Source organism: Melospiza melodia, chromosome 15, assembly GCF_035770615.1.
Source record: "Melospiza melodia melodia isolate bMelMel2 chromosome 15, bMelMel2.pri, whole genome shotgun sequence".
Classification (NCBI taxonomy): Eukaryota; Metazoa; Chordata; class Aves; order Passeriformes; family Passerellidae; genus Melospiza; species Melospiza melodia.
In genome coordinates this window covers 2,593,110-2,606,476 of record NC_086208.1, presented here as the reverse complement: position 1 = coordinate 2,606,476, position 13,367 = coordinate 2,593,110, and the positions used below count along the sequence as shown (strand labels likewise).

The 13,367-nt window shown below is 45.8% G+C and overlaps 1 protein-coding gene across 12 annotated transcripts in view; it reads left to right on the top strand.

The window, feature by feature from the left end:
- Nucleotides 1–13,367, top strand: part of MYO9A (myosin IXA) — a 174,744-nt gene that overhangs the window by 80,295 nt on the left and 81,082 nt on the right. For all 12 annotated transcript variants that reach the window (XM_063169350.1, XM_063169351.1, XM_063169353.1 and 9 more), the window contains one exon: nt 3,167–3,256. In XM_063169350.1, the coding sequence (XP_063025420.1) occupies nt 3,167–3,256 (90 nt within the window). The remainder of the gene's footprint in view (nt 1–3,166; nt 3,257–13,367) is intronic.

Below are 13,367 nucleotides of genomic sequence, written 5' to 3'. Positions count from 1 at the left end.
GTCAGAAAACTTCAGAGAATCGCAGAATATGCTGAGTTGGAAGGGATCCACAAATACCATTGAGTGTAACTTTACAGACAGAGGCCCTGCCCAGACACCCCAACAGTCCCACCTTGTGCCTGAGAAATTTTCCAAACACTCCCTGAGCTGTCTCAGCCTTGGAACTCTGACCATTCCCTGGGAGCCTGTTCAGTGCCCCACCACCCTCTGGGGGAAGAGCCTAAACCTCCCTAACACAGCTCCAGCCATTCCCTCTATCCTTTCTAACTCTCTGGTTATTTGAAGGAAAGTCTGAGGAACAGGTTCAGCTCTTTTCCAAGAGGAACTGATAGAAATCTGAATTTATTTTCCCTTACTCCACATGAGGCGTCTTTAGAGCGAGCACTCAGCACTGGAATCCCTTTCTCAAATATGAAAGGAAAGACAAAACCTGATGTTTTCTTGTTCTCCAGCTGGAAATGGTTCCTTTTTCTTGAGCTGCCCTAACATAATACCCCAGAATTACTGGAGGAGCAGTCTCTGCCTGCCTGGCTCCAGCCCAGCCCTTGCTGGCTCCGTGCTCCGCTGACGTTCCCAGCTGTGGCACTGCTGGGCACCCCTCACTGCTCATGGAGCTTGAGCCTTCCAGCCCTCTCTGGGCCCACTTGTGACAACAAAGTCTTAAATCTGCATTTTGTCCCTGTAATTAAGATCTAAACTCCTGCATGCTGTGTTTAAGAGGGGGAGCAGGCTGTGCCCTTTAGCACCAGGAAGCAAAAATCCTTGAAATGTGACCCAAGAGTGAAACTCCTAGGGCACAAAGTAAAGGAGTAAGTGGTGTTCTCCTCTTTGCTACTCTGCACCAATGGGTGTTCCTATTTCAGTGCTTCACACTTACTGGAGGAGGAGGTGTAGGATGTGGGGAAGCTGTGAGTGCCTCTGTGTCCTTAGTCATCAGCACGTGCTGAGTTTTTATTTAGGAAGCCCCAGTGGCTCCTCCTTGGCATCAGGAATCAGCTACTTTCATGCTGTGACCTTGAATGCAGATCAGGATGATTTGGTTGCCCCTGTGGTGCTCATCAGAGGTGATGAAGGAATTGAGATCAAGCTCCACTGGGGGGTAATTGCAGAGAGGGGCCTGGGGAGATGCAGGGATTCCCATCCTTGCCAAGAGTGATTTTAATGGGATCTCCACGGGTCAGGAGAAGAAGGATGCACATCCACAGGTTCCCTTAATCCAGAGAGCAGGGGGAGAAAGAACCAGAGTGACCATGAGCTGGGGATGGTGAGGGAGGGCGTGGGTAGTTGTTTAAATTGCTTAAAATCCCTGTGTTTGCTGACAAATCTGGGACTTGGAAGTGTTTATGTTGTTGAGGAATATTTCTTTGGACTGTTTTGATTAGGAACCATCTGACACCCCCTCTGCCTTGTTGCCTTGGATAATTAAAAAAAGCCAGCATGCTGGCTGTGGGTTTGCAGCATCCTGAAGGGGGATAATGGATGGTGTGAAACTCACTTTTGTTCCAAGTTGTGTAGTTGAGGGAGAGCAGCTGATGGTCCCACAGTCAAGAGCTGCTGGAAAAGTGTCCACAGAGCTGAAAATTACAAAATCACATATTTTGGTGAATGTAGAGGAATAGAAACCAAATGTGGAATCTTGCTGTGGATCTCTGGATGAACCAGAAGATTATTTTTTTCCCTGCTTGATTTTGAAAGGTAAAATTGGATTGTAGGAACTGGGGGCTCCTGAGTAGTGCTGAGCACTAAAGAAATGAACCTTGAAGTGTCATTTCCAGTGACAGAGACCTTGCTGGCAGGTGACATCATATACAGGTGACCTGATGTATTCTGATTTCCCCAGCAACAAGTTATTGTTGCAGGAAGAATCAGTTATATAAAAACTCCCTGGGTTTTATCAGGGAGACTCCCATAATAGTAGTTTTGGCAGAAGGAGACTTTTGTACAGAAGGGCATCATTATTGCTATGGTTTGTGAGATTCCTGACCTTTCACTGTCTTGTTTGCATTTCCTCTTCATACTGATTCCTGCACGAAGCCCTTAAGTCAAAGTACGTACATAGAATTGTTTTGGTTGGAAAAGACCTCTAAGATCATTGAGTTCAATTGATAAACCTCTATGTTTCCCATTTTCCTTGTCAAATCATAAATGGTTTCCCTGTGATAAAAATATGGCCTTGGATGGCTTCAGGAATGTGGATTTTGAACAGTCAGAGATGTCCAGAGGAGGTCTGGTGCCTGCATGGAGTCCTTCAGGTAGGAGAAGCAGTTTGTAGAGGCTTCAATCCACATCCATTAATTCTGGGCTCCAAGATTCTCACCCAGCCTCATGATGTCTTTTTTGACTTGGAAATTTAGTGAGGATCAGTCAATGACTCAAAGTCTTTAGGTGTAACTCATTTATTCTGGGAGAGAGGACACCTTCTGAATTCCTCAAAGTAAGAGGGTCTTGAAGCTGATTGGGAAAGTGGCTTTTCCCCAACAGCTGGAATTTCTCAGCGCAGTTTTTCTCTTTGCTGAAGTGTTTGTGTTGACACAACTGAGTTTTGTTCTGCAGACCTGTGAGGGCTGATTAGAGACTGTCACCTCGCCAGGAACTGGGGCTTTATGGAGTAAACATCCCGTGCCAATAGCAGAGTAAATATCAGGTGCTTTTCCAAGGGTTTCTTCCTCCTTCTGACTCCTCCCCACCCTTAAAAGCACAAAAACAAACCCCCTCCTTCACTTGGATATCTCTGAAACTGATGACACTGCTTGGCTTATTCTAGAGTAATTTGTATGATTTCATCTTGACAGCTCTGGAAAGTTGAATTATTTTGCCAAGAGAAAGTTTGGGAGGGAGGAGCTGTACCAGGAATAAGGAAACCAGTGGGAAATTGCTACAACTGGGATGCCTGAATGTAGAAAATCAGGTTCCTTTGAATACCCTGGTGTTAGGTTTCTGATGCTGGATTTATGTGCTGAGTTGGCTCCTCCCAATGGCATATTTTTACCCATTGAACTTAACTCTGCAAGGACTGGCAAAAGTGTTGGTGGGGTTTTTTTTAATTAAATTTTGGTATTTGAATGTGTTTACACTGAATTTTATTTTCAGTTTTGCATCTTTTAAACTTGATTTAAAATTTAAAAAGATCACTAAATAATCATTAACATCTGTACTTTTGTTTTAGGTGAAAGAAGAGATGCTGTTTGAGGCCCTGGTGACCAGAAAGACAGTGACAGTGGGAGAGAAGCTGATCTTACCATACAAATTGGCAGAGGTCAGTACATGATGTTTGTCATTAAAAAGCAACTCTTGGAATGGTTTTCAATGCTTTGAGATGCACTCTCAGAGTTTCTTTCAGTTTTTATTTATTTATGTCAAAATAATGTAAAAGAATCTATTGGGTGTCCTAATCTAGGAAATTATTGACTTTTCTTCTATTCCATTCCTGGAAGGCAGGTTTGTACTTTATTCTGATGGTTTGTAAGTGCTTTAATGACTTGTGGTTGTGTGAGAGTTGTCCAAAGCAGAGCTGTGCATTGCTGGGTGTGTGTGTGGGTGCAGGCGTTCATCTCCAGATGTCATTCCTTAAGCTGGAGAACTGATTCCACAGCAGAGTGCTGACCCAAGACTCCAGGAAATTTTTACATTTTTACTGCCTTCTTCTACTACCACTGCTTGTGGTAGTGTGGTTCTTGTATGGCAGGAGGTGCAGATCTCCAAAGGAGATTCCCAGTAGTTTTTCCTCAGACCCCTCAAAACCTGGGCCCTTGTGTGATGCTTGGGAGCAGCACAAATCCATCAGCTTCTCTCAGACTCCAGTGTAGTTATATGGGATTTTCAGGAATTCTGAATTCTGTTCTGTGGCTGGTAAAGCGAAACAATTTTTTCCTCTTATATTCTTCAAAATACATAAATTCTGTTCTGCTGAACTGCTTGTTTTGGCTATTTCTGCCTCTAATCTTCTTGTATCCCCCAGATTAGGAACACTGAGCATCACACCACACTTGGTCCCTCCATTCCCTCTTGCAGGGTTGTGTGAGAATTTACAGCACCTTGAAGAGCATCTCAAGCAGCTGTTTTGTCACAAATAACTAAACACATCATGTTGTCAATGGGGGTGTGCTGGAGATAGTTTGACTCCTTTTTCCAGGGGAAAAAAAATATTTTCTCCCACTTTGAGGGTGTGTTTAAGCTCAGTAACTGTAACTGAGCTTTAATCTTTAGAAATGAAGTGTTGCCTTTGTGCAAAAGTGAAGTGTGCCCTAACAAAGGGCACACAAGGGCTCTCTGGGTCTTTGTGATGGACTTTTAATCAATATGGTGTTTCTACTTTTTTCCTTTATCTTGGGCACAGACATTTAAAAATGGCCAGAAAAGTTTAGAACTGAGCTCTAAGGACCCTCTACCCTCCTGCTGGAGGGTCCTTAGAATATCATAGAGTGGGCTGGGTTGGAAGGAACCCTAAAGATGGTCTTGTTCCAATCTCCTGCCATGGGCAGGGACACCTACCACTGGACCAGGTTGCTCCAAGCCCCATCCAGCCTGACCTGGGACACTTCCAGGGATGGGGCAGCCACATCTTCTCTGATCAACCTGTGCCAGGGCCTCACCACCCTCACAGGGAAGTGTTTCTTCCTATGATCCCATCTCTGTCAGTTTGAAGCCATTTCCTCTTGTCTAATCCCTCCAGGCCCTTGTCCCAAGTCCCTCTCCAGCTCTCCTGGAGCTCCTTTAGATACTGGAGCCTTCTCTTCTCCAGGCTGAACAACCTCAGTTCTCTCAGCCTTTCCTCAAACCAGAGCTGCTCCATCAGACCAGTGCTCTGATCACTCTGGTGCCTCCTCTGGACTCTCTCCAGCAGCTCCTGTGCTGGGCTCCAGGGCTGGGGTCTCACCTGAGCAGGGCAGGGGGCCAAAATCCCCTCCCCTCCCTTGCCCTGCTGCCCAACATCTGCAGTGTGTTGACACAGCTGGGAACAGTCCTACCTCCTGTTGAGTTGGAAGACACCTCTTTAGAACTAGAGTGGCTCAGCATGAGTTTCTCCAGTGCTTTCCCAAATGTTTTTATTGATATGGCTACTCCCAAATCCCAGGTGTCCCCTTAGAGAGGTTTATCACCAACATCAGTAGAAGAAAGGAAAGATCAGGGTGTGGTGGCTGTGGGGGAAGACGAAGGAGCCAGGCTGCTTTGGGAATGGTTGATGTGATCTCCATGACAAAATCATTTTGGGAGAAGCTGTGAATTGTGTTAAGATGGGCACCTCCTGTGCTTTTTGTTTACCTCCTTACATCATCAGCATCCTGACCTCCAAATTTTATCCAGCAGTGACCTCTCTCTGAGAGCAGGTTCACTGCTCACAGAGCAGAATTTGAGGTGCTCCAACTTGAACCTCCCCATGGTTAGAGGCCTTGTCCTGGTCATTCTCTGGCTCAGGGAGTAGGAGGAGTGACTTAAATTCAGATCTGTCTGATTCAGGAGGGAAGAATGGGATTCATTTGACATTTGGGACTTCACAAAGACTGCTGATGTCTGATAATCCCCACTCATGACTCACTGGGCTCTTGGGAATCAACGGGCTGGTTATTCCTGTGTATTTAACAAAGGAGCATTATAGGGATGGAGCCATTGAGGGTTTGAGGATTTGCAGACATGGGTCTCCCACCACGACCTCTGTAGCTCATGGGCAGCTGCCTTTCCTGATGGATACAGCAGCTATTTTATTCTTCAGATGCCTGTGGGTTTTTCCATAGCTTGGTACACTGAAATTTTCAGTGGGGTTTGTCTGGAAAAGACTCTGCTCCACAGGTTCTCACAGAAAGGATTGCATAATGTCATTTTGGCATGTCCTTGCTTCTTTACACCATCAAGAAGAGCAGGTGGGATCTACCAGTCTTCAGGTTGCAAGAGAGGTGGTAGATGCTACATCCCTGGAAATGTCCAAGGCCAGGTTGGATGGGTTTGCCCATGGTATGGGATGGATTGAGATCAGTTTAAGGTCCCTTCCAGCCCAAACTGACTGGGATTCCACATAAAAAGTTTGAGATTTAGGTTTGGGATGGGTTTTGAGGTTTGATGAGGTTCCCATGTGCATCTACTCCATTCTGGAACGTTTCACTTTCTGTGCCCAGCACAGGGGCCAACATTTGCCCATCCCTTTCATGCTTTTCATGGAAAGTGAGTGTGATCATTCCATGATCCCAGCCTGGCTCCTGACAGATTTGTGCCCTTAGGGTCCTGCTGTGACAACTGTCACCCCCTTAATAGTCTTGAATGGGCAGAGTTGGCCTGAAGGGATCCTTCCCTTTGGTATTTTGGAGGTTTCAGAGCTGAGACTGGAGTTTTATTTTCCAAGCCAAGCCTTTTCTCTTCCCCTTCCCTGAGCTGCAGCCCCAGAGCACATGGAGAAGCTGACTTAGTTGGATTTGCAGTGATGTCACATTCCTGGCTGGCTGTACGCTCCTGCCTTCTTGTGTGCTGATTGCAAACACAGTCCTGTGGTTTGGGGCTGTGTTTTTTTTTTAGAAACAGTGGTTTGGACACATGGCAGTTTGCTTGAACCATTCTCTTTCAGTTATGAATTGATACCAGACTGACTACTCCTGGTTCTGTTCATCTCTGCAGTAATTTGGGTAAAACCACATCTTTTATTCTGGCCTGGTTTGGGTAGGAGGTACTGCAAAGTGGGGACAACTTGTGGATGGACATCATGGAATCACAGATGGGTTTGAGTTAAAGGGACCTTAAAGCTCATCTCATTCCACTCCCTGCCATGGGCAGGGATCCCTTCCACCATCCCACCTTGCTCCAAGCACTGTCCAGCCTGGCCTTGGGCACTTCCAGGGATGGGGCAGCCACAGCTGCTCTGGGCACCCTGTGCCAGGGCCTGCCCACCCTCACAGCCAGGAATTCCTTCCCAATATCCCATCCATCCCTGCCCTCTGGCAGTGGGAGCCATTCCCTGTGTGCTGTCCCTCCATCCCTTGTCCCCAGTCCCTCTCCAGCTCTCCTGGAGCCCCTTCAGGCCCTGCCAGGGGCTCTGAGCTCTCCCTGGAACCTTCTCTTGTCCCAGCAGTTGGAAGCCTGCAGTGCTGAAGGAGAAGCTGCAACTGGGAACCACCAGTAATTAAACCTCTGTTTATTCATATTGTGCTTCCTCTCTTAGGACTTCTTCTTGATGGTTTTGCCCCAGGAGTTGAGTTGGGCTTTTCCCTCAGGAATAATGTGCCATTTTAAAATTAGGCAGAAATATTGATTTTGTCAACTCTGTGTTTTATTTAATAAATTCAAGACTTTCTGATTCTTGCCCACATATAATTATTCTGCTGGATGATCTTGGAGGATCCAAGGACTGGATTTCGGTACCTAAAGGGGAAGGCTTCAGAGTGAGTTTTTACAAGGGCCTGGAGTAACAGGACAAAGGGAAATTGCTTCAAACTGAAAGAGGGCAGGGTTAGATGGGATATTGGGAAGGAATTCTTCTCTGTGAGAGTGGTGAGGGCCTGGCACAGGTTGCCCAGAGAAGCTGTGGCTGTCCCATTTCTGGAAGGGTCCAAGGCCAGACTGGAAGTGCTTGGAGCAACCTCACCTAGTGGGAGGTGTTGCTGCCCATGGCAGGGGGTGGAATGGGATGGTCCTTAAGGTCCCTACCAACTCAAAGAGTCTGTCAATCTTTGATCTAGGTCAGGTATCAGGGTAAATGTAACACTGAAGTCCAGTGAGGAGGTGGGATTCCAGCAATTAAAATCATGGTCTCCTGTGTGCCAGCAGTTGCTGGTCCCATTGTCTTCAGCTGAGCAAGTTCTTCCCAGCAGAGAGGAGATTTCATTTTACTTTATTCTAGCCAGGAGCATTCAAGGTGTGTGGCAACAGCACCTGCACGAGCAGGGCCATGGGTAGGAGCAAATAAATAGTTGTGAGCAAATAAATAGTTGTGAGCCAAACACCAGGGTGGGATTCCAGTTGTCCCAGTGCCCATTCTTGGGATGTTACAGGGTTTGGTTTATGGGATGAGCATGTGGTTTTTCAGGAAGACCCCACAAAGCATAATGTGCTTTTCTCATCGTTCAGCAACTCACGGTTTATTGTTTAGACGTTGTGTCTGACCATGGTATTAACACTCAAGTACACCCCCATGTCTCTCTGGAGCTACAGCTCTTTCTGAAATTAAGGAGAGGGCAGTCAAGGGGAGATCTGGTTTTACAGGGAAAAATGAAGACTATTTTGTTTGGCCTCTCATGGCTGTGGCACTGTGCTTGATTTGGGACCTGCAGGGGAGCTGCAATCCTCTCTGGCTGCACCTCTGGCAGTCAACAACACCACATTCATAAATAATGCTTACACTCATCTCTGGCAGCTGCCTCTTATCTCCTGAGCCACAGTGCCATGGAGCTGCCTCCTGGAACCATCCATTTTCCCTTTTATAGCACTGGATGGTGTTTTAATGCAGTGTTTGAAACAACTGCACAGTTTGGGAGAGTGTAAAGGTTTAGAAGCTTTAGGCCATAGATAAACTTAGGGAAAAGGCTGCACAGACATGAAAGGCTGCACTTGTGTGCTGAGGTCTTGGGCTGTTGTCCAGAACAGCTGCCAAAGACTTTATCAGAAGTGAGATGGTGCATTAATGGAGCCAGCAGCACTTCATGGGCTTGCAGAGAAATCACAGTGCAGCGAGTGGTAACAGTGAGCTGGAAAATTCCACTTATCATTTAGCAATGGGGAGGACCCTTGGAAAAGGTCATGGGTGCAATAGTGCCATCAGTAGTAGTAGTGGTGATTGGACTATTTTAATTCAGATCTGTCTTGAGCATTGGGCATCTCTGCAGCCCCAGCCATCTTCTCCTTGATAAGGCAAAATACAGCAGGCATGTAGCTGAAAAAGGGAAAAATGGGATTTTAATGGCAGCAAAGTAACGTGCTGTGGGTTGCTGTTGTCCCTCTCAAAGTGCCCCTCAACTCCAGACTCTGGGCTCTTTTTTCATATATTATTATGTGCATTTTTGCAGTTATACTGAGGTAGGAAAGTTTCACAAGGCACAGTTCAGGTATTCAAAAGAAACAATAAGATGCTCTAAATATCAAGTGATTTGACTGATATTTGGTGGGAGACATCAGAGCAGAGCACTTCAGTCACATCTTTGTGGAGAACTTGGGGGTTGTTAAAAATCTTTCTCTTGATCCTGTTTGTAATCTGAGTATCATCTTAATCCATGCAAGGAACTGCTCTCCTGGGCCACATCTGTCTTCCTGTTCTATCTAAATAATCCAAGGAATTCAGGTTTTTTCCATCTCTGCTCAGTGCAGGTCTCCAAGGCCATTAGAACATGCCTTGCCTCATGCACTCAGTTAACTCTCTCAAATCCATCTTGGTTGGTGATTCCATCTCTTTCCATCATGCTGGAGACAATCCTGAGCTCCACAAGCATCCCTGCCTGGTTTCCATCCCATCTGTTCTGTTTATCAGGCTGGTGTCCAGCACCTGCTTGTCTGTTTTTCACCAGTCTCTGCATTTTTTCCCTGTTTTTCATCCAATGAGACAAAACTCATTATCAAAGTAAATACATCTGTTAGCAAGCCCTGTTTTACATTCCTCCAGAAAAAAAAAAAAAATCCATGATGTTTTCAATTCATTAGCTTCATTTAACCAGTACAGTTGGTATTTCTTAAGCAATTGACTTTGCTAATAGACATTATTTTAACAGATCTTTATAATTTTAAGCCATTTGTGATCAAGGACATTTTACCCTAAGGGTTAGAAAACATTAATTCACACTTTTGAGAGAAATCTGATGTGAAATTATGCAACAGAAGGGAAATAAAAGATGTAACACAACTTCTTGGTCAACAACTGACCTGATTCTTGCCTTCCTTTAATTCTGGAGAGCTGGTGGGAGCTGGTTGTTTGTTGTGATGGATGTCACTATAAGCATGCCCTGTGTTTAACTGAATGTGTGTTCAGAATTGTAAGTGGAAAATGGGTGTCTGAAAACTCAGAGGAACAGAAAGGGGCTGAGTTGTGCCTCCAGCAAGGCAGTGCAAGCAGCTCTTGGGGAGCAGATGTTGGGCCAGGAGCCCCAAACTCCACCAGAACCTGGGCAGCAGGGACAGGGGGGATTCTTCCTCTGAGCTGCTTCAGCCCTGGGGTCCCCAGCATCAGAAGGATGTGGAGATGCTGGAGAGAGTCCAGAGGGGGTCATGGAGAAGCTCCAAGGGCTGGAGCCAGGCTGGCAGAGCTGGGGGTGCTCACCTGGACAGGAGAAGGATCCAGGGAAACCTCAGAGCCCCTGGCAGGGCCTGAAGGGGCTCCAGGAGAGCTGGAGAGGGACTGGGGACAAGGGATGGAGGGACAGGATAAGGGGGAACAGCTTCTCACTGCCTTGGGGCAGGGTTAGATGGGATATTGGGAAGGAATTAGTGGTCATGAGGGTGGGGAAACCCTGGCAGAGGGTGCCCAGAGCAGCTGTGGCTGCCCCTGCATCCCTGGCAGTGCCCAAGGTGAGGTTGGACAGGGCTTGGAACAAGCTGGGCTGGTGGAAGGTGTCCCTCTCCATGGCAGGGAGTGGAACTGGATGACCTTGAAGGTCCTTTCCCATCCAAACCTGTCTGGCATTCCATGATCATGTCATTGTTCAAATGGCCAGGTGCTCCATGCTGTTGTTACATGGCCATGGAAGGTCACCATGGAACTGTTCAGTGACTGTGTCCAGAGCACCCAAATTACAATTAAATCTGTGATATGCTTTTTATTCTGCACAAATAGGTACAGCTGTAAGTGCATGTGAAATCAGCTCATGATTAGTTGGAAAAGCAGTGATGCAGTTTTGGTGAGATTTACAAACCAAAATATTCAGGCTCTTGACAATCTGAGATGTGCAGGATTAGACAGATGGTGACAAGCACTGAACCTTGTGTTTTGGGTGACAGCAAAGCAGGAGAGGAAAGTCCAGGTGTTGTGGGAACATTTGCTGAGGGCTCCACAGCTTTACTTTCATTGTCCTTTCATCCTCTCACGTTCATTGTCTCTGGGTCTGTGCTGGCTCAGCAGAGCCAGAGAGATTTCTTGGAGTGGGAGGACAGTTGGATTTGTGTCCTTTGGGAGAAGGGGAGAGGAGAGAACCTTTGCCCAGGAGTGATGGGCCAGACACATCCTTCTCTTCTGGTGCCATAAAATCATGAGATTTTATTTTTTCACATCACCAAGTGTCATTTTACCTGGCCCTTCTTCACCTGGGATGAATTTTTGCTGAGGAATACAAGATGTTTGGAATGACCAGGATGGTTGTTTGGGATTATTAACTCTGCTGTGTTAGGGACTTTAAATCAGGGAGAGCATCTCATTTTCAGCACAAACACTTAATTTTCAGCCCCATAACACTTAATTAGTAGAGACACAAGGTAGAGAAGCCTTGTGGAGTGAACTGTAATGAGTCGAAAAAGTATTTAATTACAGTAAAGAACTGAGTGATGTTTCATTCTCTATATCCTTGTAGTGGGACTGGCTGATGCCTTTTTCAGCCCATTAAAAGGGAGAAGAAATTGAGTTCCAGGCCCAAATGGCAGAACATTACCTAAGATATTAAAAAACCCCAAAAAAACAACAAAGGAAAGGATCATAGTTGCAATTTGCAATTAATCACAAGCCTGAAAATATTCAGGGAGAGAAAGTGGGAAGGAGACAAAATAATTAACAGCATGAAGAAATGAAAATTCTCAGTCCTTAGGTAAGAGGATAGGGACACTTAATGGAACAGAAAGGAGCAGAACTGCTGGAAGCACCTACTTATCCCAAAACCCATTAGCTGAGGAGACTCATTGTCACCACGGGTTATTAACGTGAGGAGCTCAGCAGGAGCCCTTTGAAGAGCTGCTGTGTTGATGAGTGGATTCAGAATTCACAGAAAAAATATTAATGGAATAAAATTGAAACCCCACAAAGCTTTTAAGAGCCAAGCAAGTGTCTCTGCTTCAGGACATGAGGGCAACCTGGGAAGGTGGAACTTCAAAAGAAACCTATTTGTGGGATGAGGTTTCTCACTTTTCCCTTGGAAATGCACATCCTCATGTGCAAAAGCTGCTCCATGCCACCATGGAAATTCCTGTGTGCTAACTGTGTTCCTGCTATTTATTTGGCACTGATGTCTGGGAAAACAAGGAAGACATTGGGATTCCAAAATTCCTGAACAAAGTCCAAGATCAGGACTTCAGGAAGGGAAAAGCTGACTTTCCATGGATTGCTCTGCTTATATCCCCCTCCAGCTGCCCTTTCAAAGCAAATCCATTCTCAGCTCTTTAAAGGATTCTTTTAATTAAGTCTGATTACTCAAAAGATGCTTTATTGTCATAGAGTTCCTTTAGTTACTTAAATTTCTACTAAAACCAAGTGAAAAGTTTTCAAGGAATGCAGACAAGCCATTCCTGGGTTAGTTATCTTTCCACAAGGGATGTAGTTTTGGTACATTTGCTTGGAATATGGGGTTTTCATGTGTAATCCCAATCTGAATAAATTCAGGTTGATTTTTTTCCTCAGCCCAGGGCTGTTGCTCAGTGGGTGCAGGAGGAGGAGGTGTGGAAGTTCTGTGGCTGGATAGGGTCTGTTGCACAAACTTTGCCTCTACAGGGGTAACAGCTGAGGTGTGATGAGAAACAAGTTCTCTTTGGGAAACCTTGCCCAAAAAATGGTAAAAATAACCTGGAATGATGATGATGGTGCACTAGCAGAACGAGTTTGTCTACACTTCTGCTTGGGAAGGACCAATCTCAGGGCAGGATTTGGCTTTTCAAGGCTTGAGGGCTGGTTTTGGTGATTGATGGACTCCTTGGTGAGGATCCCAGTACTTTGTGCCTGTAAGTGCTGAGCAAATTTCCCTAAATGTGTCCTCCTCACATGAGGTCACACAACTTCCTCCTGTGACACAAAGTAATTTATTAATTGGTTTTTATACTGGTTTTGCTGTGAAAACGTGGGTGGAACGGGAGCTCAGTTTGTGCTGTTGGCAGAGCAGACTCTGGATACTCCAAGGTGGAGGAAAACACATTTTGTCATCAGTGGACCTTTCAAACTTGGCTGCCTGGTGGCTCTGTTCTCCTGTAGCTCTGTGTGAGCATCTGTCCCTGAGGGATGTTCCACATGTCTCCTTTCATCATCTTCTCAACAGGAGAAGCAAGACCTGCAGCCTTGTTTTCTGGAAGGGTTTAATTTCATGAAGAGACAGTGGGTTTTTTTCCTTTTTTTTCCAGTTTTGATTTGTTCCAGATGACACTTTCTAACCACAGTGCCCAAATCCAAAGGCTCTGAGTGAAATCTTTTTAGGAAGATGATGCTCGTAACTGCCTGGCTCCGCAGTCGGCACTCAGAGAAAATCTCTAACAAGATTTGTGTTGGTTTCCTT